Source organism: Lissotriton vulgaris, chromosome 5 (assembly GCF_964263255.1).
Source record: "Lissotriton vulgaris chromosome 5, aLisVul1.2, whole genome shotgun sequence".
In the NCBI taxonomy this organism is placed as follows: domain Eukaryota; kingdom Metazoa; phylum Chordata; class Amphibia; order Caudata; family Salamandridae; genus Lissotriton; species Lissotriton vulgaris.
This window is the reverse complement of record NC_141693.1, coordinates 1,820,331,717-1,820,357,911: the sequence shown is the minus strand read 5'-3', so window position 1 is coordinate 1,820,357,911 and position 26,195 is coordinate 1,820,331,717. Positions and strand designations below refer to the sequence as shown.

The following is a 26,195-nucleotide window of genomic DNA, read 5'->3' as shown; positions in this document are numbered from 1 at the left end:
GAATAAAGTTTGTGTAAAACAAATCACATATTGGTTTCTGATAACAAAATAGTTCATTTGTCTAAGTTAATAATTTGAATGCGTTCCCGAACAGATTTATTCGTTGCTCTTATTAATTGAAGCTTTGAACTTCCAGCCTATAGCACGAAAGTGATCATTTCACCTTGTATACTGGCTCTGTCTAACCAGCCTTTTCGCTGCTTTTGTTTACTTGGACGGAAATGCTTCCCTTAGTGTGTCCATTTGCTACTATCAACCATATATTTCTAGTAACGCAGTCCAGAGCCGGCTCTAGTCAGGGTATTTTCTGCAGAGTAAAAATACAATAAAACCTCAGATTTAAACGGAAGTTTATGGAAAAGCAAATTAGGGTAGTGTGGACCCACGTTTTCTGGGCAACTGTGGCCAAAGGAACCGAGCTCTACTGGAAACAGTTGACATATTTGTGATGCATTCCACAAGTCTGCTTAAAGAACACGACATGAAACTGTGAACACCCACTGCTTGTGCAGAACACTAGAGTAAGCATTAAACCCTAGAAATTCTCAGGTACTTAACGGCTAGATCCCCCTGGTGCAAAGGGATAGTCAATAAAGTCTGGACGATGGGATGGCACTCAGTGGAGCCACCAACAGATGATCAGTGCGATGGAAGTTTGGATGAATTCGGAGCCACCTGGGGATGTTTTTCACAGTGCTGTTTAGTGAAGTCCACTCTGAAGAAAGTGGTACCAAAGGAGAGGGGGTACATGTTACTACAGAGCGCACTTCTAAGCTTGAAGCTCGAGACACTCCTTGTGTGGGAAGGTGCTGGTAATGCAAATTGTAATGAAGGTATCTGGAAGGCAGCTCCTCGTGTGGGTGAAGGCAACTTTGTGCTTGTCTTGAATGGGCTACCAAGGTGACTCTTGGTTTAAACCAGAAAGTCTAAAATATGGGACTTATGCATGTCCTTTTTTTCTAGACGCAAACCTAAGTTTCCAGTGTCATTAGCAAATTAAAAATGTTGGGCACTAAAATTAGCCTCCTAATTTTGAAAGATAGGGTAGTGTTCTGTTGAATTACTGTAGACATTTTCTACCACTTGTGGCCCAAAGCACTTATCAGAATGGTTGTGACCGAGTGGCATAATGCTTATTCAATGCATGGACAGGTGGTGGTGTGGGCTGAAGTAATTTATAAGTGTTATGTTTTGGTGCCTTGTGTGAGGCGAGGAATGTGTGGTTCAGATTTGGTTCTGTGGTATGTAAGCATGTCTTAAACGTGTGAAAATGAAGATCTGGTCAAAAGTAACTTGTTGAAGTACAGGCCATATTGTCCTATTTCACGTTTCCGTGCCAGGAGAACAGATAAAAGCTCAGTTTAAGACCAAGGAATGCAGCTAGAAAATAATCCCCCAAAAATGAAGTGGGTGGAAAAATATCAACAAAACTGTGTAAACCGAAATAAGTGCGCTTATTTAATCTAATGTACAAAGCTAGAATTGGACTAAAATGCACTTTTTTTTCTGATATTGAAACCCATGAAACCCAGCGGTTTCAAAATCTGTGGTTTTTGACCTGGAGACATTTCCTTACAGTAAACTAGCAAAAACAGTTTTTACTGTGGAGAGACTTCGTCGCCCAATTGGCATGTAGAGTTGACCCCTCAGCTGTGCTAAGGGCAAGTGTGTTAAACTAGGGCGGAGGGCTGCCCCCACTGTTAAGGCAGACATGCTGACATGAGGAGCAGAGGGGAAGCAGTTATCAAACCGGTTTCCCCACAAGTGTGTAGCCCTGAGATAACCACACCCTAGGAGTAACGTAGAGATGTCCGAACACGGAGAGTGTCTTGCCATCTTGGGAGTGGGCAGACTGGTGTATCCTGAAATAGCCAGATTCGACACTCCACAGGAAGTGGTCACCAAGTGGGAGGGCACCCATTAGCCACCAACCTCCCCCTGCCTTGAGGGAATTTTCTGAGCATAAAGGGGCAGCTAGACCTTTACTAACCAGAAGGGCCAAAGAAAAACAACCTTGCTGCACAGAGACCAGCAAAGAGATGCAGCACTGAAGAGTGCTGCACTCACATGGTGGCTAGTAAAGCCAAGGACTGTCTTCTACTCTAAGGAGAAGCAGTTTACAGAGCCCAGCAAAGCCAAGAGACTCCCCCTGTCCGCTCACTAACCTCCTGTTCGCAGTGCAGAGACAACAGCTGAAGAAACCTGCTCGGGCAAGTTGGTAGCCCAAAGTCTTCATCTAAACCTTTCCCACAGAAAGTCTTCATGCCACAACCACCGCTGTTGTGCAGCACCAAGGACGAAGACCTGAAGCACAGAGTTGCACCCAAGTTCACTGAGCCTGGGAGTGCTGTCAAACTGCAGGGACCTTTAGAAGGTGAGTTGGTGACCCAGGAAGGATTGACCTTTGACAACGACACCAGACTGGTAGTCCAGTGGTGATTGGACTAGAGCCAGACCGTAGTACACCTTGTGGGTAGTCGACCCTGCAGAAAGGACCACCTCACTATCTTTGTAGACGGGGGATCCCGTGCAGGAGGCCCCCTTCAACCGTGTCCCACCCAAAGCATCTTTGGAGCATCTTTACCGTCCTTAATCTCTTGCATCCAGACTACTTTATAGGAACCAATCCCAAAACTGGTAAGGGATCCCGTGCAGGAGGCCCCCTTCAACCGTGTCTCACCCAAAGCATCTTTGGAGCATCTTTACCGTCCTTAATCTCTTGCATCCAGACTACTTTATAGGAACCAATCCCAAAACTGGTAAGGGATCCCGTGCAGGAGGCCCCCTTCAACCGTGTCTCACCCAAAGCATCTTTGGAGCATCTTTACCGTCCTTAATCTCTTGCATCCAGACTACTTTATAGGAACCAATCCCAAAACTGGTAAAGTGCCTGGAATTACTTGAGCCTAAAGTGTAAAAATAACCATGATGCTCGTCTGTTTTATTCCGTACCAGTAGTTGCATTTGAGCTGTTTAAGTGAGTTTAAACTGTGTTTTCGATGCCTATGTTAATGTGTTCTGATCAAATCATTTGGCTGGTTGCAGTGGAGATGGGTCAAAGGCCTTGGCCCATGGACAGGCCCTTTGCCGAACTGTCCATGGAGGATCCAACTCCCACTGTAATTAGGAAATCCCCCCCACCTCCCCTCACCCTCCTTAACCTTATCCACCCTTAGCCATGGTTGTTTGCCCATGAGACATCAGTGGGCTTAGATATAAATTCCAGGCACATTTTGTGTGGATTTGTCCCAAGGATGCCAAATCAGCAAATCGTCTCTCTCCCGTAGACTTGAAAGATACTTCAAAATTTGGCTGCCAATTTCATGCAGATTAATTAAAAATCTTCAAAGTTATTATCTTATGAATGTTGTCCCCTCCATATCGATCTGCACAAAATTAGCTACACTCACTGAAGATTAAATATGCTACATGTTTGTAACATTTCATGCTGATTATCAACTGTTGGCACAGTTATTAGCAAATGAACCGAATTGCCACCCCCTCTTACCTGCACCCATCCATTAGAATCTTGGCAAATGAATAAAATACCAAGAGTAAACTAAATATACTGCTAGTCTACCAAAATTCGTGCAGTTTTGTCATGCCGCTCAAGTTTAACACCTTTTCATCTGTTAAGATAGCTTTGTAATTTTATCTTTTGAATTCCGCAGACACCTTTTTTGAATGCTGATGAAAAAAAAATTAAACTAAACTATGCAAACGCCTTCATCTGAGTAAAATTCTAGTTTTATGCTAGATTTTTTTGTGCTGCCTTTTTTTCTCTTCCTTAACCGAGAGCAAAGATTCCTACGGGAGTTAAAATAGAAACAGTTTACATTAGGCCTAGGCAAAATAAAAATTCCGCTAGCGCAATTTGTAACATTTTGGAACTTCCACTGTTTTGCTGGTTATGCAAAATCTCTCAAGTTAAATCATTACTCCCCCATGCTTAACTATGCACCATTTTTAGTAAAAATTAATTGCGAAGGAATAACAGAACGCGAGTGGCTGTTTGCAGTACTTTTGTTCATTTGGACGCATTTTTTTGTGCAAAGGGACTCCTCGTGTCTCAACTGACGCAAGAACGCTTTTCGTGCTTATATATTGTGCAAAATGATGGATTTACATTTCATGTACTGCATTTATTGCTGTCCTTTCACTTAATTATACAAAAGCAAATGTCACATACTCCTAATTTCCACACACTTCCCAATTTATTTTGCAGATATTTTAAACCGCACTAAAGTTAATAGTAAAATAACCACGCCATAGCATTGCCTTTGGAAGCTATTGGCTTTGCCAAAACCTTTTTGCCATGCAATACAGCATCCTTGATGCTGTGCAGTATGGTTAAAAACAAAGACTAATGTCATTTTGTATAGGCGTGTGCACATGCCTACAAAATGACGTAGCCGTTTTTTTCTTATTGGGAATTCAACTTTTTTCCCCCTTCGAAATATGTATTTGGGGGTCTTTTGGCAGACCACCAAAGGTGTCCGGGTCACCCTATAGTCCACTGGGGTCCGGAATACGAACTGAGACCAACGCTGGAGCCAGAGAGAGAGGATATTTATTACAGTCTCATGATATGGAGAGGCCTCAACTACAGACACCCATAGCTGTCTGAGGGGGCAGTCTGGTCCGTGCTTTGGGTCTGCACTTTATATACCCTCTATCCTGCCCCAGGCATGTAAGGAAGTTGTACCAATTATATATATATCCATCTTTATTTCGGCAGATTTGACCATCAAAGATATACAATAAGAACACATTACAACCATTATAAAATCAAGAGTAAACAACAAATACATATTGTACAATGAAAAATCGTTCCATTCTAAGAATTAAGTACTACTAGAGTTAGCACAGATAAAAGACCGTACGGTTAAAATTTGTTAAACTTAAAATTAGGTGGGAGCCTGCGACTTTAGAATACGGGTGCGAGTATGCCAGACATTGGTAAGAAATTTTGCTAGTGCAAACACAATTGGACTCGAAACATTAGTTTTTAAAATTCTATACATCGGGAGATACTCCCTACAACCAAGGTCTCTAATAAGTGGGAGGAGCCAGGATTTCCTAGCTTCCTTGTAAGTTGGGCAAAACAAGACCACATGTAACTCGCTTTCCTCAGCACCAGTGTATGCCGGGCATTGCTTGGTAGAGGGCGGTGTTGACCAGGAGCTAGTATAGGATCGCAAAGGCAGTGTGCCGTATCTCCATTGGAGAAATAGCTTCCTGGCCAGCACGGGGGACATAGCGTCCAGGACCCTCTCCAGCCTCTGAGTCCTTGCTTTGCGCAAATACAGATGTTAATGACCCCTCACCCTGACAGTCCAAGGCCATGGCTAGTTTCTGCTCATGGTAAACATTGACCAGAGCTCTCCTTGGGATCTTTAGTGAGGCATTAGCTGGATCGGACCAGAGGTCGGGGAACCCCAGTCTCGCACAGGATTTTTGTATATATTTTATCCAGGGGATCTGTAAAGCTTTGGGATGGGTTAGAAATTCCCTCAGTTCCGCCCTATAAGTAGAGAGTTCTTCGCTATTCCATAGCCTTCGCCAGAAGACTATGGGTCTGAGACCTAGTTCGTCAGCTATTGGTCTCAGTCCCAGATCCATCCTCAGGGGAAGGAGCGGAGTGCTAGGCGGAAGTGCAACTATCTGTCTGATAAAGTTGTTCTCGGTTATAGACAGACTGCGGAAAGATTTGTAACCCCACAATTCCGCCCCATACATATTGGCACCCCTGGCCTGTGCCTTGTAGATCTGGATGAGCGGCCCCAACGGACGGTATGTGGAGCTTTTCATCATCCGAGCAATGCCCCCAGTGGTCTGTACTAATTTAAGATTAGCCCTAGTCTGATGTGATCACCAAGACATGGTTTCGTTCAAAGTTACACCAAGATATTCAAAGGTGGAGACTCTCTAGCCGTGAGGATCCCAATAGGGGATTCGGGCGCGATTTTTGGGTTGGGTTCAGGACCATAAACTTAGTTTTTGCAGCATTGATTTCTAAGCCCCTATCTGTGCAAAAGGCCACAAATGAATCAAGGATCCTCTGTATCCCCATGGGGGTTTTGGACAGCAGCAGGGTGTCATCTGCAAACATGATTGCAGGCACCCTGCTGCCGTTCAACCTTGGGGCGTCAGTGTATTCAGTGCCATTTAGGTGGGCGATTACCCCGTTGACAAAGAGGCAGAACAGGGTCGGTGCCAATACACAACCCTGTCTAACCCCCCTGTCAACAGGGAATCTGTCCGTCAGTTCCCCAAATTTCCCGCACCTGACCCGGGCATAGTTGTTATGGTGCAGTCTCTGTAAAATTATCAGGATATCCGGGGGGGACGCCCATCTCGGCCAAAACACTCCAAAGTTTCCCTCTGGGCACCAGGTCGAAGGCGGCCCTCAAATCCACAAATATTGTGTGTAAGCTGCCACCTTAGAATATCGCTGCCCTCCAGAAAATAATGTTCAAGCGAAAAACCTGGTCCACTGAAGAGACTCCCTTTCTGAAGCCCGCCTGATACGGCCTAAGGGCACCCGTCTCTTCTGCCCAGTCCTGAAGCCGGTTCAACAGTATCCTACCAAACAGCTTCTGTGACACATCAATTAAACTGATTGGTCTGTAATTGGCTGGGAGCAGGGGCGAGCCCTTTTTAAATATGGGAACCACCTCTGCCCCCAGCCAAGTACTCGGGATTTCCATGCCGCGCAGAACTCCATTTAACAGAACGGCAAGGTAAGGGGCCAGACGTCGGGCTCCTGCTTAAGCAGGTCCCCGGGTAGGCCATCCAATCCTGGCGCCTTTCCCGATGTCAGTCCTGCTATTGCTGCCTTGACCTCCCCCACTGTTATCAGATCCCCGTCGTACTCAGCCAGTCCATTACCGATGTCATTCATGGTTTCTCCCAGCTTAGAGCTATAAAGAGACTGGAAGTGTGCCTGCCACACCCCTGCTGCAATATTAGGCTCTATTGCCGATTGGAGACTCCCCGACCCCCCGTTAACTACTCTCCAGAACAGTCGGTGGTCTCCTATTGCGAGGGAATTAGTTAGCTCCTCCCATTGGTTCTCCTCCCATTCAGTTTTAGCATGGGCAACTAGTTTTTTGTATGCCCGTCTACTTTCTCTTAGCTTCTCTCCACCTAGGCCCTCCTTGATGCTTCTGAGAAGTTCTCCCTTTGCCTTCCTGCAGGCTGTATTATACCATGAGGATTTGTGTTGCTGCCCCCTCCTCGGATTCTGTACCTTACTAAAGAGTTCGGGGGCTGCTCCCTTTATGAGGTCCTCGTGGGCCTGGTATAATTTATCATGGGAATCTTTGTTGCCCACGCCATTAGCTAAATCTCCCACTCTTTCCAAAATAGGGATTAGCCCTGCGTAGAGCCTCGGGAGTTTCACTTGGCTTGTGGCTAGTTTTTCCCACCTGATTCTTCTCCTGTTGTTACCCAGTAGAAGTTCAGGTTTGTTCTCCTCGGTTGTTATAGAGGCTTGAAGGCCGGGGTGGATGAGATCAAGTTCAAGGGTGTTGTGATCACTATCTAGTCTTTCAGTGACCCTAAAGTCCAGAATAGATGGCCAATTCACTATCTGTACCAAGGCGTAATCCAAGCGAGATTCTCTTCCCGCTCTGTTATAGGTGGTTTTGCTTGGTACATCAGACTTGATGCGCCCATTACAGGCTCCGATTCCATATTTTAGGGTGAGGGCTGTGATCTGCAGTGCTACAGGAGTCCATGCCTTCGGGGGAGGAGCTACTACCAAAGGTACTGACCACCTGGCCTCTTCTTCCATGGGGAATCCCTCTAGGAGGCCAGGCAGCGGCTCAAAATGGGAATTTAAATCCCCTCCCACTACATAGGGTAGATCTCTTGGCATTTCAGCTAAGTAAACTGAAAGCTCATCTATGGTGGAAGATTCCCTAGAAGCTCCACTGGCCTGGAGTAGATGTTTATCAGGGCAAGTTTCGCTTGGTTTTGCCAGGACAATAGAACCACTAGGATATCATCAGATGGCACCGGTAAACGTGAAGCCTGGCAGCCTAGGTGGGAAGCCACCCAGGTTGTGAGTCCACCTGAAGGGCGACCCTTGCCCTCCCACCTAGCCGGGATGGAAAATGACAGGTAGCCCTGGTGCCTATGTTCTTCCCTTGCCCAGGTCTCCTGGAACATGCAAACATCCCCGGACTCAATATAAGTTACCCAGTCTTGAGTGACCAGCTTATTAGCTAGGCCGGCCATGTTCCACCAGATTAGTCTCTGCTGCCCAGTAGCAGCAGCAAGGGGGGTTGTAGGGTTGGAAGTGTGGGGGGAGCCAGTGCCAGATGCTACACCAATTACTACTTCAGGAACATGGTCAACGGTAAATCCAGTTGGATCAGAAAGTTCCCTGGGACCGTTGTCCGAGGTCACAAGATTGGGGTCAAGGTTTAGGGACAGTCAATCAACCCCATCCAGTCCACTCAAACAATTAAAACGATTGTAGCGCAAAAAGGGTGTCTCCGGGGGTCGGTAAACTGGACGTGCAGCATATCCCTTATATCTGGGTCTCCGTTCTACCCTTGTCCAGTTGCCTTGTGGCAGGTCATGGTGCATGCGGATGGGGGAAAGAAAAAGGAGACTGGCAGAGTCTGTATGGTGGAATCCAGTGATCTGATTGACCCAGCGCAAATACGTAATACTGTCCCAGGGTCTCGGAAAGACACCATAATGCAGTCCCCTATTGTTTTCCTCGTCTTCCCCAACCATGGTACCCTTCTCACCATAATGATCTCGTTGTTGAGATGGGCTGGTAAGGGTCTGTTCCAATTCAGCCATCTGATGACTTTCCTCTTGAGTGATTGGAAGTTTTCACTTTCGCCCATTTCGAGAGGGGGGGCACCCGCCAGAACCACCATAAGGCTATTAGCTTCGGGTGGCAAGTCGGGTCTCCGTGGTCTGGGAGCGGGCTTGCCAGGGAGTGGGGAGAAATACTAGCATTCGGTGGAACCCCAGGGTTTGTACCAGGAGCTAAGCTGTGGGAAGCTGGGACTATCTGTGGAGGTAAGGTGTTGGAGTTGTTGGGTGGGATTGGAGCTTGGTTGGCCATGAGTGGCTGCAAAGGAGGGGCAGCAACGGGACCCAGTGGGGGTCCCGCATTGGTGGGAGGGTTTTGTATATTGTGGAACGTTCCTATAGGTGGTTGGGCTCGGTGGTTCTGGTCTGTTTACTGGCCGAGGTTTTCAGGCTGGTTAGGGTTGCCTCTAAGATGGTAAGCCTGATCTCTACTTTCTTCAGACTCTCGCTAATGGGCAACAAGAGTGATCTGAGTAGGAATTCTATGTTCCCCAAAGATGTGACGGGGGGGTACTATGTTGAGTGGGTTGGTCGCTGGTGGGAGCAGCGGTAGTAGTGTTGGTACCTTTAGGGGGAGTAGCATTGTGCTCATTCTCTATAGACCTGTCTGAAGTGGGTACAGACTTATGATTTTTTCCAAAATCAGAATGGGGTATCTTGATCTTCCCCTGCCCACCCGTTGTCTTCCTTCTGTGCTTGTTAGGTGGAGGGCCATGCACCTCTGCTGCAACGATTTGCTTGGGCTTGTTTTTCCTGGTTTTAACTGCGGGGGGCGTTTGGGTGACTAAATCAACAGCCATACTACTAGAAATTGAGAGTGGGATAACCTCCGTAGTCTGCTCGGGGAATGAGCCGGGGTTGGGGATGCTATCCCGTAATAGTAGGGGGACGCCTTCTTGGGATGATAGATCCTGACTACCATTAAGGGGGCTTTCCTCTTGGGAGATAGGATAGGGGATTATCTCGCTGAGAGGCCTGTTTTTCATGTGTTCAATAGACCGGCGACGCTCTGCCCTTCTCCAAAGAGCTTTCCTTTCCCCCGTCACCCTTAGCTGATTTAAAGTAATTGTCCAGAGTCCCGGTGTTGCCTCCCCCGCCCTTGCTGGAGTTCCGCCAAGGGCCGGTGAGGGCATGTCCGTAGCCTATACCGTGGTCCAACTGAAATCAAGGAAGTGCAGGCGAAAGAGAGCGGGCCCAGCCTCCTTGGGCCCCTGACGGCCACAGACGGTCCCGCCCTTGTCCCGGGCTTCTCCCGGCACGCTCCCGCGAAGAGGTAGCACTGGTCACCTTTAAACTCCAATACGGCGGGCTTTTGGGCTGCGGGGCGAGGGGCGTGGCCAGCGGGGAGAGCAGCCCAGGTGTGGTGGATTGGGCGCGCAGGGGCTCCTGGACACTGGAGTCCCTGCCTGTGTGCTCGCAGCCCCGCCGGCGCTGTCGCCTGCCCGCTCCTCTCCTACAAACACTCCCACACGACCATCTTCCTCTGGAAGGCAAGGCGCTGCGGGACCCGCGGAGCGGGTCCGGCGAGGTGGTGACAGCTTCCCCCGACGGCTGCCTTGTATGCAGGAATTTGCTGGGCAAAGGTGAGAATCCAGGGGTCAGTTCAGCGCAATGTGGTACCACTTAACTTTTTTTATTTTCATAAACAAATGGAAAATCTGGAGGGACAGCAGGTGAGTAGCCTAAGGGTTTTTTCGCAGGAGATGGACAAAACATTGTAATTACATAGTTCAGAGGTTAATCTGCTTTAGATGGCACTGCAAGGCATAGCATGATTACATGTCAAACAATGGTTAATCTGATAAGCACAGGTAGCGGTGAGGACCCAGAGAGGTATAATGATCCACATTTGTAAAGCGCGAACCATCACCCGTTAGGGTCTCTAGGCGCTGGGGGCCATCGGGAATATTACGCAAGCTATTGCCCAGCGTCACATGGTGCTGGGGCTAATCTGCCGTCGGCCTAGGTATCGAACAGTGATCCCCAGATTACGGAGTCAGCTACCCTGGCGCCACACCCTCCTGTATGATTACAGCAAACAGAGATCAGTCTGATTAGGCCTGTTGAAGGACGCCTGCAGGGCGTAGTGTGCAGGATGAGGACGATAAAAATCTAGAAAATTCAATGTCCGACTGGTTGAGCATGGGCGGGTGTTAGTGGCAGGCCATAGCATTAACAGAGTGTCCGTGCAGGAATGTAACCGGTCAAAAGCTGAGCTTTCAAAGTGTTCGTGATACGGAAAGAAAGTAAGTCACAAGGGGATCAGCACAAAATGGCGAAGTGAATGGCAAGACAATAGACCCACTTTTCCACAGTCCCTCCTTTTGCCATAAGCAAAGCCATTTTCAGTCAATTACAATGTTCATCAATAGCTGTGTCTCACGGTCAGTCATGATCTTGTCATTTTTGACGTGGGCATTCATGGGGACTGGTTTGATAGCATTTGCACATAGGCCGCTAAGTGGGGGGGCCCACAATGAAGGCAAAGACAGCAGAAGATCAGTGCAAGAGGTACGAAGATAATCATTAGGCAGAGTACGGACTGGATGCCAGCAGAACAGTCACACAAATTCACTTTTGGTGGACCATTTTTGGATGCTAGAGGTGGAGCCACTTCCTCTTCCATGACAATGCAGTCAAATGGCAACTTATCTAGCATTCACTTTAAACAATTGCACTGGAATCGCTTGTGCAACTATGCCCAAAGTCCGTTCTAAGCCTCTTTGGTGGGCTTCTATTGTCCATCCATTGTCTTCATCCGCGTTAGGCCTCTCGATCCAGGCCTTTCCATGAAATGAGTGCTTCTTAGTATCTGTTGGAGTGCCCTCCTGGCAAACACTCACAGCTCACTCAAGTCTGTTATGATATCTTTTACTCTTTTATATAGCGCTCGAATCACTGGGGGACATCTCAGCGCTTAACTCAGAGTACTCCAGTAGGGTGAACAGCACAGGGAGGGACCAGGAAACCTAGAACAAGAAAGCCTTTAACTGTTCCCTGAATTTCAAATATGAGGGGAATTCTCGTAAATGAGCTTGAAGGCTATTCCAGTACTTAGGGGCAAGATAGGAAAAAGCCATACCCCCAGATCTCTGGAGCCTGATACGGGGCACCTGAAGCAGCTGGAGCACGCTTGATCTTAAAGGGCGACTAGGGGTGTATTTTTAGTTTCCTTTGAAGATATTGGGGGCCCTGTCCCTGGAGAGCACAGAACGTCAGGCAGCAGACTTTAAAGAAAGCTCTGTTTTATCGGCAACCAGTGTAGTTTTGTCAGGATAGGGCGGGATGAGGAGCCAGCCAGCATATTCAAGACCAGCCTGGCCGCTGTATTCTGGACTACCTGTAATTTCTTCAAAGAGGTGCTTCCGACCTCTGCCAGTAAGGCGTTACCATAATCCATATGACTAAGGACTAAGGCTTGGGTCAGGGTTTTGCGATGCTCCGTTGGAACAAAAGGTAGAATTTTCCATAGTAGCCTAAGCCTGTAGTAACAGGACCCAGCGACTGACGCTACATGGTCTTGCATAGATAGGGTGTGGTCTCAATGTCTCAAGGCAGGGCACCAGTCTCTCCTCTGCCGCAGGCACTACAGATATCGTGCTCTTCGTTGGTTGTGTGCGCTAATCATATCGTGCAGACCCAAGTACTGTTTAATCAGGAAAAAGCAACAGTGTTTCAGGTTCAGCAACACTCTCGGGCTCCAACACTCTTTATTCAGTGTCAGGGCGCTCTGGCTGCTCTTTCATTCTAATTTTCCTGTCAACATGGGTACCACAAATGTAGTGCCTTTTGTCAATCTTGGATCCTCTGGTGCACTGCCCTTCTGTTGGAGCAAAGAAAAGATGGGAGTGGCCAAAACCTAGGCCAAGGGAGTCAAGGGACCGCGTGCTGTCAGGTTACCAGCACATGACCGGTAGAAAACTGAAGCCTCAAACCAGCCCTGGCGTCAACAGGGATCCTTCTTTCGTTCTTTTGCACTGAAGCTCTTGTTCTGCAACAAGCAGGGCACCAGATCCTTTGCTTCTCTGATGTGCAACGCCGACTGGTGGAGCAAGCACAATGCTTTGGAGGTGCCCTTGATGACGCGCTGGCGAACACTGTCCAGCCGTGCTACTTTCTGGTGCTGGGACTGCAGGTCCAAGACGTCCACCCCTCATCTGTAGCGGTCACTGATGGGAGTTAGGACTCCTCTTCATCATTGTTCTGCAGGGTATTATGACTCTTCCTTTTACTCTGGCAGATCCCGCAGAACCTAGTGATGTAGGAAATGTTACACAGTAGTTAGTCTTCTAATTAACGCAAAAACAATTAATTGTATTTAACAATGTGACTGCAAGCAGGTGGCCTGCAATCAATCTGCGAGGAAGTGGCCATACACCATGGGATTACTCTGGTCTATAATGCACTGTCACTCTCATAGGATACAAGGCAAAGGCAGTACTTCTAGTCTCTTCAATTGGGTACCCTTTATTATCCTCACTAACTTCAATGTGAGAGCATATCCTCTGCCATCTATGGGTAGGTAGCTACATGGGAATTCTATCTAAATGTGTCCTCACACATAGTGGCATTGTCTAATGGGGTAAACATTTTTTGAATGATTAAATCTGTGTTCCTACATTCCTTATCTAGAACACCTCAAAAGGGAAATCGCATGATACAGATTATCAGGGACATGTAGATACCTCCCTTTAATAATTGTGCTTCAGGTGCACTATGCAATACACAGGCTAATAATCAAAATGTGGAAACAAAAGACAAGAACTAGAGTCCTGGCATTTCCATGATTAGAACACATCTGATGCCACCGAAAATCAAAATCAGCAGGAACAAAAAATAAACGTAAGGTATCTCCTACTGAGGTGGAAAACTTGTCTTACTATAGTATTGAGTCAGTTAACCAGTCAATCTCTACCCTGACAGTCAGACTGGAAAATATCGAAGTGGGACTAAAGAAAATTCTTGAAAACCAGTCTGGTCATGCAAAAGGGAATTAACCATAATATGGGGGTCCTTGGTACATCACTGCAGTCTGGGAGTGTGAACTTGAACAATACACCAACAATAATAAAAGGGCTGACTAGTGAAAAATACGAAAAAGGGAAATGGGACTAGGACACAGCTAAAATCCCCAGTAACTAGGCACAATGAGACATCGATCAGGGGAGAAGCGGCAAAAAGAAAAATCTTTAGGAAGAACAAGAAATTACTTGGGTGATAGTCAGGCATGTGACACAACACCAAGAGTATGGGTGATACACAAAAGACCAAAGTAGTACACAAATTTAACTTTACCACCTGCTGGTACACCATATACTGTAATCTCAGCTACTGTTCCAGTTCCTTCACTGGGGAAAATGAAACTTTGTTTCCTTTAAGGAACAAAGCCATACACTACCTAGGAAGCAAAACAGGATTAACTAGTGCAATATCATGAGAAAAATTTAGGTCACCTATTTAGCAAGAGACGCAGATTTATAGTTCCAATCAGGGAACATTTTATCGAGGGCTGCCCGTCCCTTAAGGGAGGGGGCAGTAACATGGCTAACTGCAGGTGAAACACTTTTAATCCTGTATATCTCTTTTGCCCTTCAATTCCGTTATAGCCAAATAGACACACTGGTGAAGTGTTGTCGGTCATGTTCACAGCATGAAATATCATATCTGTGAAATTGGGCGATCCCCAAGCAGGGATCCACCCACTAGACACCAGGGAGGGGGGAGCGGCCCTTTGGGCAAGGGCCTTCACTCCCCTCATAAATACATTTTTAGGATTTAGTCTTTCTGCCCCCCCTGGGGGGCAGATGGGGCAATAGCCCCCCAATCTGCCCCCCCCGGGGGGCAGAAAGCCCACTATGCACCAGGGATTTTTTTGTGTGCACTTGTTTTTTAGGGTGGGGGCTGCCCGAAACGGACCCGCCAATGCCCCCACCCTGCCACCAATACAGACTTTCTGCCTGCCCCTGGGGGACCGATGGGGGCAGTAGCCCCAAATTTGCCTCCCCCCCCCCCGGGGGGGGGGGGCAGAAAGCCCACTAGAAACCAGGGATTTTTTTGGGCAAATTTTTATTAAGTTGGGGGCATTGGCATTCCCGTTTTGGGCAGACCACCCTAATTAAAATGTGCCCAAAAAACTCCCTGGCGTCTAGTGGACTTTCTGCCCGCCCTGGGGGGCATACCCCTCCCCCACAAAAATTAGTCTTTTTGCCCCCGAGGGGGCAGATGGGGGCATTAGCACTCATCTGCCCACAGGGGGGCAACAAGGCCAGTAGAGGTAAGGGATTTTTTGGGCAAACTTTAATTAGGGTGGGGGCATTATCATGCCCGTTTAGGGCAGCCCCTACCCTAATTAAAATTTGCCCAAAAAATCCCTGGAGTCTAGTGGACTTTCTGCCCGCCCTGGGGGGCAGTTGGGGCATTAGCCCCCAATCTGCCCCGCCAGGGGGGGGGGGGCAAAAAGCCCACTAGAAGCCAGGGATGTTTTGAGGGGGCAAATATGAAAGTGTGTGGCTGCCCAAAATGGGCATGCCCATGCCCCCACCCCCTCCCCGCAACAATTACAGCCTTCCTGCCCCCCCTGGGGGGAAGATGGGGCAGTAGCCCCCAATCTGCCCCCGGGGGGAAAAAAGCCCACTAGACACCAGGGATTTTTTTAGGCACATTTTTATTAGGGTGGGGGCATTGGCATGCCCGTCTTGGGCAGACCCCACCCTAATCAAACATTTGCCCCAAAATCTCCCTGGTGTCTACTTGACTTTCTGCCCGCCCTGGGGGGGCAGTTGGGGGCATTAGCCCCCAATCTGCCCCGCCAGAGCGGGGGCAAAAAGCCCACTAGACGCCAGGGATTTTTTGAGGGGGCAAATATGAAAGTGTGTGGCTGCCCAAAACGGGCATGCCCATGCCCCCACCCCCTCCCCTGCTAAAATTACAGCCTTCCTGCACCTCCCGGGGACAGATGGGGCGGTAGCCCCAATCTGCCCCCCAGGGGGGCAAAAAACCCACCAGACACACAGGAAGTTTGGGCACATTTTTCTTAGGTTGGGGGCTGCCCAAAACGGGCATTCCAATGCCCCCACCCGCAACAAAAACAGCCTTTCTGCCCCCCCTGGAGGGAGGATGGGGGCAGTAGCCCCGAATCTGCCCCCCCGGGGGGGGGGCGGGCAAAAAGCCCACTTGACGCCAACGATTACGCTGGCTTTTTTGTGTGGGGTGGGGGCTGCCCAGAATGGGCATACCAATGCCCCCACATCCCAAAAAATATAGCCACAATGTTTCTGCTCCCCCTTGGGGGCATATTGGGGCAACGCCAGCCCTGGAATCTTCCCCCCAGGGCAGCAGAAAGCAGACTAGGCACGGATTTGTTTTTAGCAATATGCCTACCTGTGGATTCTGGGCCCTAGCCAGCTGCCACATAGGGAAACCTAGCAAACCTGTACATTTTTGAAAACTAGACACCCAGGGTAATTCAGAAGGGGGTGACACGACTGCCTCCCACTAGGTTCTGTTACCCAGAATCCCTTGCAAACCTTAAAAATTGACAAAAAAACGCATTTTCCTCATTTCTGTAGTGGAAAGTTCTGGAACCTGCATGGATCAACAAATTTCCACCCACCCCGCGTTCCCCCAGGTCTCCCGGAAAAAATGGTACCTCACTTGCGTGGGAGGTATGGCATGCTTCTCCTGAGTAAAATTATACCTCACTTGTGGGTGTGCCAAAGCAGAACAGGCCAAAAATGTATTTTTAAGGAATTGTAGCATTCAGGATTGACAAATTAAGTGCAGAGAATTCTACTGTTTTGGGGTCATTCTAGTCACAGGTCTTTGGCCCACCCACACAAGTGAGGTATCATTTTACTTTGGAGATCAAGGGGAACACTGGGGGGTAGGACATTTGTGCCGGCACGGAGATCCCATGCAAAAATGTATGGAAAAGTGTTTTTTTAACCTAAATGTAAGGTTTGCGGGGATTTCTGGGTAGGATAACATTTGGGGACCCACGCATGCCATACCTCCCTGGACTCCCCCGGGTGTCTAGTTTTCAGAACTGTTTGGGTTTGTTAGTTACCAAAGATGCCTGCCGAGCCACGGGCAAAAATCCCCCCCCCCCCCCCCCCATAAGGTAGTTTTGCTAAAGGTAATTTGAAGTCTCCATCGTACGAATTGGGCCTTTTCCTGTTGCAGCCACTATGCCTACCCACGCAAGTGAGGTACCACTTTGATCGGGAGACCTGGGGGAACGCTGAGTGGGAGGAAATTTGTGAGCCCAGTGGATGCCATGCTTTCCCACACAAGTGTGAAAACTGATTTTTTTTTTCATCTAAAATTGAGCGATTCTGGGTAAAGGAACGTTGAAGGATCTACGCAAGCCATACCTCCTTGGAAGCCCCCGGGTGTCTGCTTTTCAGAAATGTGTGGGTTTGGTAGGTTTACCTAGATGGCCGTCTAGCACAGGGCCAAAAACCCAGATGTCCCCACTAGCAAAAGCTGGAGGTTTTGACATAGGCGACTTCAACATTGACTCTGTCAAACCCACCAGCTTTTGAGAGTGTGGTCATCTGGGTTTTTGGCCCCGTGCTAGATGGACATCTAGGGAAACCTACCAAACCCACACATTTTTACAAAGTAGACACCCGGGGGCTTTCAAGGAGCTATGGCTTGCGTGGATCCCCCAACGTTCTTACCCAGAATCCCTTGCAAACCTTATTTTTTGCTGAAAAAAAACTTATCACACCTTTGTGTGGGAATGCGTGGCACCACTGGGCTCACACAAATTTCCTCCCGCCCAGTGCCCCCCCAGGTCTCCCGATTAAAAATGGTACCTCACTTGCGTGGGTGGCTCAAGGACCCGTGACAGGCAAGGGCCCCAAACCTAAGGAGGCAACATTAAAATAACCTATCACTAACCACCTGGTTTTGCAAGGGGGGTCCCATGAGTGTTTGGCCCGGGGCTCGGCGGCCATGTAGGGAAACCTACCTAACCCACACATTTCTGGAAACTAGACACCCGGTGGAGTCCAGCGAGGTATGGCATGCATGGGTCCCCCAAGGTTTGCCTACCCAGAATTCCCTGCGAACCTTAAAATTAGGTTAAAACACTTTCATACATTTTTGCGTGGGATCTCCGTGCCGGCACAAATGTCCTACAGCCCAGTGTTCCCCCTTGTTCTCCCGAGTAAAATGATACCTCACTTGTGTGGGTGCCCCAAAGCAGAACAGGCTAAAAATGAATTTTAAAAAATTGTAGTGTTTGGATTGACCAATTTAAGCACCTCACCTTAGTCACAGGCCTTTGGCCCACCCACGCAAATGAGGTATCATTTTACTCTGGAGAACAAGGGGACCGCTGGGCGGTAGGAAATTTGTGCCGGCACGGAGATCCCACGCAAAAATGTATGAAAGTGTTTTTTTAACCAAATTTTAAGGTTTGCAGGGAATTCTGAGTAGGAAAACCTTGGGGGACCCATGCCATACATCGCTGGACTCCCCCGGGTTTGTAGTTTCAAGAAATGTGTGGGTTAGGTAGGTTTCCCTATATGACCGCCGAGCCCCGGGCCAAAAATACATGGGAACCCCCTTTCAAATACAGGTTGGTTAGTGTTTGGTTATTTTGATGTCGCCTCCTTAGGTTTGGGGCCCTTGCCTGTCGCGGGTCCTTGAGCCACCCACGCAAGTGAGGTACCATTTTTATCCGGAGACCTGGGGGGGCACTGGGTGGGAGGAAATTTGTGTGAGCCTAGTGGTGCCACGCATTCCCACAAAAATGTGTGAAAAGATTTTTTTCAGCAACAAATGATGTTTGCAAGGGATTCTGGGTAAGAACGTTGGGATATCCACCCAAGCCATAGCTCCTTGGAAGCCCCCAGGTGTCTACATTGTAGAAATGTGTGGGTTTGGTAGGTTTCCCTAGATGGCCGCTGAGCCCTGGACCAAAAACTCATGGGAACCCCCTTGCAAAACCAGGTTGGTTATTTTGATGTTGCCTCATTAGATTTGGGGCCCTTGCCTGTTGCGGGTCCTTGAACCACCCACGCAAGTGAGGTACCATTTTTTTCAGGAGACCCGGGGGAACGCTGGGTGGGTGGAAATTTGTTGATCAACGCAGATTCCAGAACTTTCCACCACAAATGGGAGGAAAATGCGTTTTTTTGTCAATTTTTTAGCTTTGCAAGGGATTCTGGGTAACAGAACCTGGTGGTAGGCAGTAGAGTCACCCCATCCTGAATTCCCCTGGGTGTCTAGTTTTCAAAAATGTATAGGTTTGCTAGGTTTCCCTAGGTGCCGGCAGAGCTAGGGTTCAAAAACAAAAGGTAGGCTCTTTGCCAAAAAAGGGCACGATTTCACTGCGATATTGAGGTGCACCATGTTGCGTTTTGCGCTGTTTCCTGTCGCAGGCGCAAGGCCGACCCACACAAGTGAGGTACCATTTTAGGGTAATTCAGATTTGTAAATCAACTGTTATTACCTAATTGAGTTTTCATGCATTTCTCCCTTCCCAATGAAAGACATTGTGTAAAAAAAGAAAAATCTTTTTGGAAAATGACCAATAATTCTCATGCTAGTAATGAGTATTCCCAATTTTGAAAATGTGCAAATATCTGTTTCTAAACTCTATAATTTGTACCCAATTCAGAAATACATAGGTGTCTTTCATACCGAATTTTCCATGTATACATTTTCCAAGAATAAGTGCTCTATACCCAGTAAATAATAAAATACCATTGCAAGTTGCTGCTCGGTTTTTGGCTCTGGGTTCGTCGGGTTCTTGGTGAAACTAAAAGTCCTATATATCCCCACAACCAGAAAGGTAAAACTGATGTAATGTTATATTGCTTTCCAAGAGCTGTCAAAATTACAAGAAGTTATAGGTGAGAACGTTGAGACAAAAGGCTGTTTTTTTCAACAAATTGTATATTGTTACAATATTTAACTGTTAGTTTCTATAAAGAAACCTTCATGGATTTAGACAAATGACCCCTTTCTGAATTCAGAATTTTGTCAATTTTTCGAAAATGTATAGCTTTCCAGGATCCATTATTGCTTTCAAACTAATTTCTACCATTAACTGGAAGGAGGTTGAAAGCTCTAAAAATAGCAAAAATAGGCTATGTCCCAGAAAAATGCCAAAACTGTGTGAAAAGTTGGTTCTCTGACAAAAGACTGTCGTTCCCTAAAAGCTGAGAAAATTGAGATTTCAGCCCCACAAACCCTTTTTTGATAACATTTGCAGGGAAAAACCCAGAGGCTTTCATTTGCAGCCAGTTTTTCCCATTTTTCTGAAAAAAACTAAAATGTCACTGTATTTTCCTTAATTTCTGGGACCCCTACAAGGGAATCCACAAACCCTGGGCACCTTTAGAATCCACATGATGGAAGAAAAGGACGCAAATTTGGCGTGGATACCTTGTGGTCCAAAAGTTACAGGGCCTAAGTGCGCACTACCCCAAATCGCCAAAAAAAGGCTTAGCACAGGAGGGGAAAAGGCCTAGCAGCGAAGGGGTTAAAACACTTAATGTGAATGATTCACAGAACATATCAGCATAGAGCAAATGTTTGTTACTACCCCACGCAATGGTACTCTTCATCAACCTCAAATGGATGAACGTCTCAGTAGGTCCAGCTAGAGTTAGAACCTATAACTATGATGTTAAACACAAACCTCTACACCGGGCACGTGGCTCACTGGGCCATTAAAAGTAACCCGAAATGGGAACAACCTGTAATTTCTAAATGCACACACTTTTGTTCTTAAACTGAACTTTTGATCTCTCCATATTTACTTTTCATTAGTACTTTGTACATCAAGGGTATCATTGCATCATGGGTGCTCCTTTTCTAACTACACCCCTTCCAATTATCTTGCGACGCATTGATGGCAATGAGGCCAAATTAAACTCATTCCTTGCACTTCTCACACATTCACAGCCACAATGCTTTAACCAAAAGGGGTGTAGTACCATGCTTTACATACATATCATGACCAGGGCTGCCCGCAGACGGGGCAGGTTAACTCTCAGCCAAGTGCATATCATTAGGGTGGCAACAATATCCAAAACAACTCGATTTACTAGCACACGGCCTAATGATTGCTGTTACATATTCCTCATTCAATCAGAACAACCAACTTTCAAACATGGCCATGTTTAAACATTCACAACACCTTCAACCTTACTTCTCTATCTGTACACGCTAGGTTGGATGCAACTTTTTCCTGTTGCAATTCTATTAATTTCTGTTTATTGTTTTTTCTAGCCTCTTCCTGTAACCTTGCCTGAGCCCTTCTTTCAGCTCCCCCCCCCTTTCCATTGGCCTAGGGCATCAAACATAGCTTGTCGCGACCTTCTTTTGAAGAGCTGTATTTGTACAGCTTCAATTTATGTGAGGTTCAAAAACCATATATGGGCCACTGAGTCTCTTTATCCTTGGATGTGTATTTATGCCATAATGAATTATTATGGTAGAAATACCGTATTTTATGTACATATCCTTACTTGAGGTACCTTTGGGGGGGGAGAGGAGGGGGGGAGGGGGGGGGGGGTGGCGCCGACTATCTTCTAGCACCCTTGATCGAGATATACAACAACCAAACCATCGTGCAAATTTAATAAACGCGGCATGTTTTTCTAGCTTAAACTTCTCTACAAATTTCTGACAACTGGACAAATAGTCCACTTTACCCGCTTAACTTTCGTTATTTGCAAATATCGAAATACCAAGTCTGGATAACCAAAATACCAAAGAGGTGTCATCAACTGTATCAAGCGGATTTACCAAGTACGGGCATGATTTTCTATGTTCTCTAATATCTCTACAAATTTCAAAGGGACGGACAGAAAGTCCACATTACCCGTTTTATCTTCAATCTTTGCAAAGAGTGAAATTAAACAAACCAGACAACCAAAACAAAGTACAAACAAAAAGGTGTCGCAAATCAGCGACCCTACCAGAATCCTTGGTCTCTTTCTCCAGGTGGTCTCTTTACTGCAAAGATCGTCCAAGTCTATCGATGGCCCGAGTCCGGAACGGAGCTTCTTGCGGGGGTCTTTTCAGATGTAGTGAAGGTTGGGTGGTGGCTACGAAGAAAAGTGTCTTTTTCACGTAGACCAGCCCCATAACCGCCCGTTCAACTTCCTTCTTGGGACCCCATGACCGGGCAATCCGCGTCTCTGATCGGCCCTACGTCTCGGCGGCAATTGTGGATTTGGGGGTCTTTTGGCCGACCACCGAAGGTGTCGGGGTCACCCTATAGTCCACGGGGGTCCGGAATACAAACTGAGACCAACGCTGGAGCCAGAGGGAAAGGATGTTTATTACAATCTCATGATATGGGGAGGCCTCAACAACAGACACCCATAGCTGTCTGAGGAGGCAGTCTGATCAGTGCTTTGGTTCTGCACTTTATATACCCTCTATCCTGCCCAGCCTTTGGGTTTTTTCGCAGGATATGGGCAAAACATTGTAATTACATAGTTCAGAGGTTAATCTGATTTACATGTCAAAGGTTAATCTGATAAGCACAGGTAGCGGTGAGGGCCCAGAGCGGTATGATTACAGCAAGCAGAAGTCTGATTAGGCTTGTTGTAGGTCGCCTGCAGTGCGTAGTGTGCAGGGTATAAGGCCAGGACGATAAACATCTGGAAAACTCCATGTCCGACTGGTTGAGCATGAGCTGGTCAGTTAGTGGCAGGCCAAAGCATTAACTGTGTCCGTGCAGAAATGTAACCGGTCAAAAGTTGAGCTTTCAAAGTGTTCGTGTTCCGGAAAGAAAGTCAGTCACAAGAAGTCAGTCACAAGAGCACAGCACAAAATGGTGGAGTGAATCACAAAATGGCGAAGTGAATGGCAAGACAATAGACCCACTTTTCCACACAAATAAAAAGAAACACATAAAAGCTTATAGCATTGAGGGGATATACATGGGTGGATTTCATGGGGTTGTTGCTTCCAGCACTTGCTTTTTCTTACAACTACGTTGCTTTAAACTGTTGGTATGATCGTAACACACCAGCAAATCCTGAAGCTCAACACACTTGCCGAAGAAACAGTGGTACACGCTTTGGACTGAAATGAACACAATTTTCTTACTTTGCACAAAGCACGTCAGAAGTTTCCGACGAGACCAGAGGCAATATTCTTTTCATTAACCAATACAAACTATCAGTGAACCAAACTGATCTTCACAAACCAATAAACAAGATACAGTGCTTGCCTGATTCATGGACATGAACCTTGACCGCTTTGAACTCCCAACTTTCACTGAATGCCAGGCTGCTTGGATTCACCCAGGACTCCAGCCTCCCTTTCAAGGAAATTGTTGGACTTTGCCCTCTCTGCAGGGTCACCCTCAAACCTTTTTCCTTCTCCCTCCTGTTTGTTGAATACTTTATGATGGCCTTCGGACTTCAGCACTGATTAACAGTGGTTAAATGTACCAAGTGCTTGTGCTCACTACCTAAATCATAGTAAAATTGGTGTTACACCAGATAGGCATATTTAATTTACTTGTGTCCCTGATAGTGGTATAACCTATATCAGGGCCAGTAAATTAAATGCTACTCGTGGGCCTTCTCCACTTATTTTGTCACCTACTTAAGTAACCCCTTAAAGCATCCAAGACAGCCATTGCATCCTACATGCAGTTCTAAACTGCAAATTTGACCTGGCAAAATTAATGCCTTGCCAGCTCTAGAACTCCGGTACACTGTAAAGAGACTCCTAGTGAGACTCTCACTCTCCTGGAGTCGGACACTGTTTAATATCTACGTGTCTGACATGGCCAAGGTTATCAAGTCCCATGGGATGGGGCTGACATCTTATGCGGATGACACACATGTATTTTGTTCCTGGCCTTCCTGCACAACGTTGGGCATGTTAAATGGGGTCACTAACTTGTAGTTACTACTTTGTTTCTCAATACTCCGGTCAATCCTTATTTTTAAGAGGTTTGAATATATGGGGTCTGCACAGGTCACAGGAAACAATTCTGCTTGTGTCAACCAGAGTTTGAGCTTTGAGCGTAGGGTTCTTGTCCCTCCCAGTGGCACTGGAAGGGCAGGTAGAATAGTAGGTGGAATGGTTGGGGAGGGCTCTGCTCGGAGGAGGTGGGTGGGTGAGCTTGTACCATTTGCTCACGATGTCCTTGTATGGTCTATGCCCCCATTATGAACGCGAGTGGAAGTGTCGAAGCATACGTGTCCATTGCCACCAGTACAAAGGCGTCACTGTGAAGGCTATTCTACACACCGAGGCAGGACTCCAGTATTGCACAATTCACTGCCTCTGATCCCATTTCTGCCAGCTCGGGTTCCCTAACAACGCGACTCTTGTTTGGGTTACTTCTGATTGCAGGAAGCCTCAATTCCAGAGGGTGGCATACCCTAGGAACCCACCTACTCGTTTACATCTGTTCTGCTGGTGAGGGTGCATTACTTAAAACCCACAGACGTGGCCCCTGATTTATCGTCAACCTAATGCGTATACTCCCGCCCCTGTAGTATACCCTGCGGTGTGTAGCGTTCATGGACTAGTCTGCACGGTGAAGGGTTCACGCAGCGTTTTACGACAGGCCTGAGACCCGGTACAGTTGTGTCCTGGACTTGATCGGGCCGGGCCAATCTTCCAAAAACCAGGCGAGCCAGAAATGTCAAGGAAACTGTCTGTTCCTTGTTGGATTTACCGGTCTTCAGCAGGAGTAGTCGGCGTGGGCTGTAGTTAGTGTAGACCAAGACTCTCGGGCTTTTGCCGCTGGGCTGTTTGTTGTCCATTGTGATAGCCTCGTAGGTGGAGCAGTAAGACGATTTTCAGTGAAAAGCTGGTCCGACAGTTTTGCTTTGTAGACAGTTTTGTAGACTACACAGACCTGCGCTTGCGTTGCTTTTGACATTTCAGAGTGCTGACATGTGGCAGACCCTAGTCTGCCTTCCAGAGGCAGTCTAGCCATTCCTATTCCTCTTCAATCTGTATTTATGGGAAGACATTTAAAGTGCTTCACGAATATGTGGCTCGCTTGATTATGAAATGTTGGCTGTTGGGATCTGCTCATCTTTGCATAGTGGGAGCGCTACTCCAATCCCTTCAGGTCTCTTGTGAGCTTCGAATGTCTGACGTTGCTGGGGAAATCTTTTATAACTTGAAGGTGCCTTATATTCGTACCTTTTTTTTTCTTTTAATGGTTTCGGTCTTCCTTTATAGTGTTATGTGCAAGCAACCTACAAGACTCAACATTACATGTGTTCGGCGCTCCCGCACAGTGCTAACCATTTGTTTACCCCTCTGCTCCATTAGCCCCATGGAGCGCTCATCACCTCAACTGTTTATTCAGCCAAAGAACTTTTTTTTTAACTGCTTGAGTTATTAAAATAGAAACATTCGTTTAAAGTTGGTGTTAAAGTCTTGACTTTGTCTTTCAGGAGCCGAAAAATACAAATTCGGAACATTCCACCTCAGCTTCGATGGGAGGTAAGTTCCTTTCTGTTTCATGGAGAGAGTGGAGACAATTTGGGCCAGAAAAAGATTAGTAATCTCCAACCCCTCTTCCTCAGTACCACTCCTTCCTTATTCCCCTCCCTCCACCTGCACATAATTAGTTAACACATGTCCAGCATTGCAATTGTTTCTCCCAAATCGAAGAAAGTGTAATAAGCTGAGATGTTTCTTGTGTGCAGACTAAAAGGGGATGGATGTAGAACCCACCCTGCATATCTCTTCTCATGCTGCATACCAGTATTTTAGTTTTCAGGGGCCCCTGTGCGCTATGGACATCTGGTAGGGCTGGTACTAAATGACTTTTCTTATAGGCGACTAGCTCTTGTGGGCCTGTGCTTTAACCTGTTTGTACCAATAGTTGTGCCCCTTTGTCTTGATGGTTGTTCTTAGTATCTTGTGTATTGAATTTACTTATACTCGAAGCTTCAGAATAGTCTCCATTTCCAAGTACTTGTTGGTTCTTGCCCTCTATCATTCGCCGTCTGAATTCTAGTTTTAATTATGTAAGTTTGAATAGTGGGCTGGGCTGTCCTTCATCTTAACCCACCAGCGTGTGAGTATAAGGATGCCATGACATGTCCTTATGCTTGTTGTTCGCATGTGGTATGCTTTTCAGTGTTGTAATAACATTCTTCATGAAATGTCTTAAGTTCAGCAAGAATGCCTTTCTTCTGCTGGCCAATTTATGGGTCAGAGTTCTGGTATCATAAGACCTAGATGCACTGCACAGTCCCGACATTGCTAGACTGGATTGTGCACACTGTCTTCCAATCTTTCTTGATAGCACACGTGAATCTAGGCACCAGAGCAGTTTCCATGTTCATACTTTTTGTTCAGTATTGTAGTATGGCGTTTTTTAGATTCCGAATGAATTT

The 26,195-nt window shown here is 47.0% G+C and overlaps 1 protein-coding gene across 1 annotated transcript in view; it reads left to right on the top strand.

The window, feature by feature from the left end:
• The window catches only part of IGF2BP1 (insulin like growth factor 2 mRNA binding protein 1), a 402,021-nt gene that overhangs the window by 83,391 nt on the left and 292,435 nt on the right, over window positions 1-26,195 (top strand). Inside the window, exon 3 of the mRNA XM_086924241.1 lies at window positions 25,245-25,293. Within this exon, the coding sequence (XP_086780367.1) occupies window positions 25,245-25,293 (49 nt within the window). The remainder of the gene's footprint in view (window positions 1-25,244; window positions 25,294-26,195) is intronic.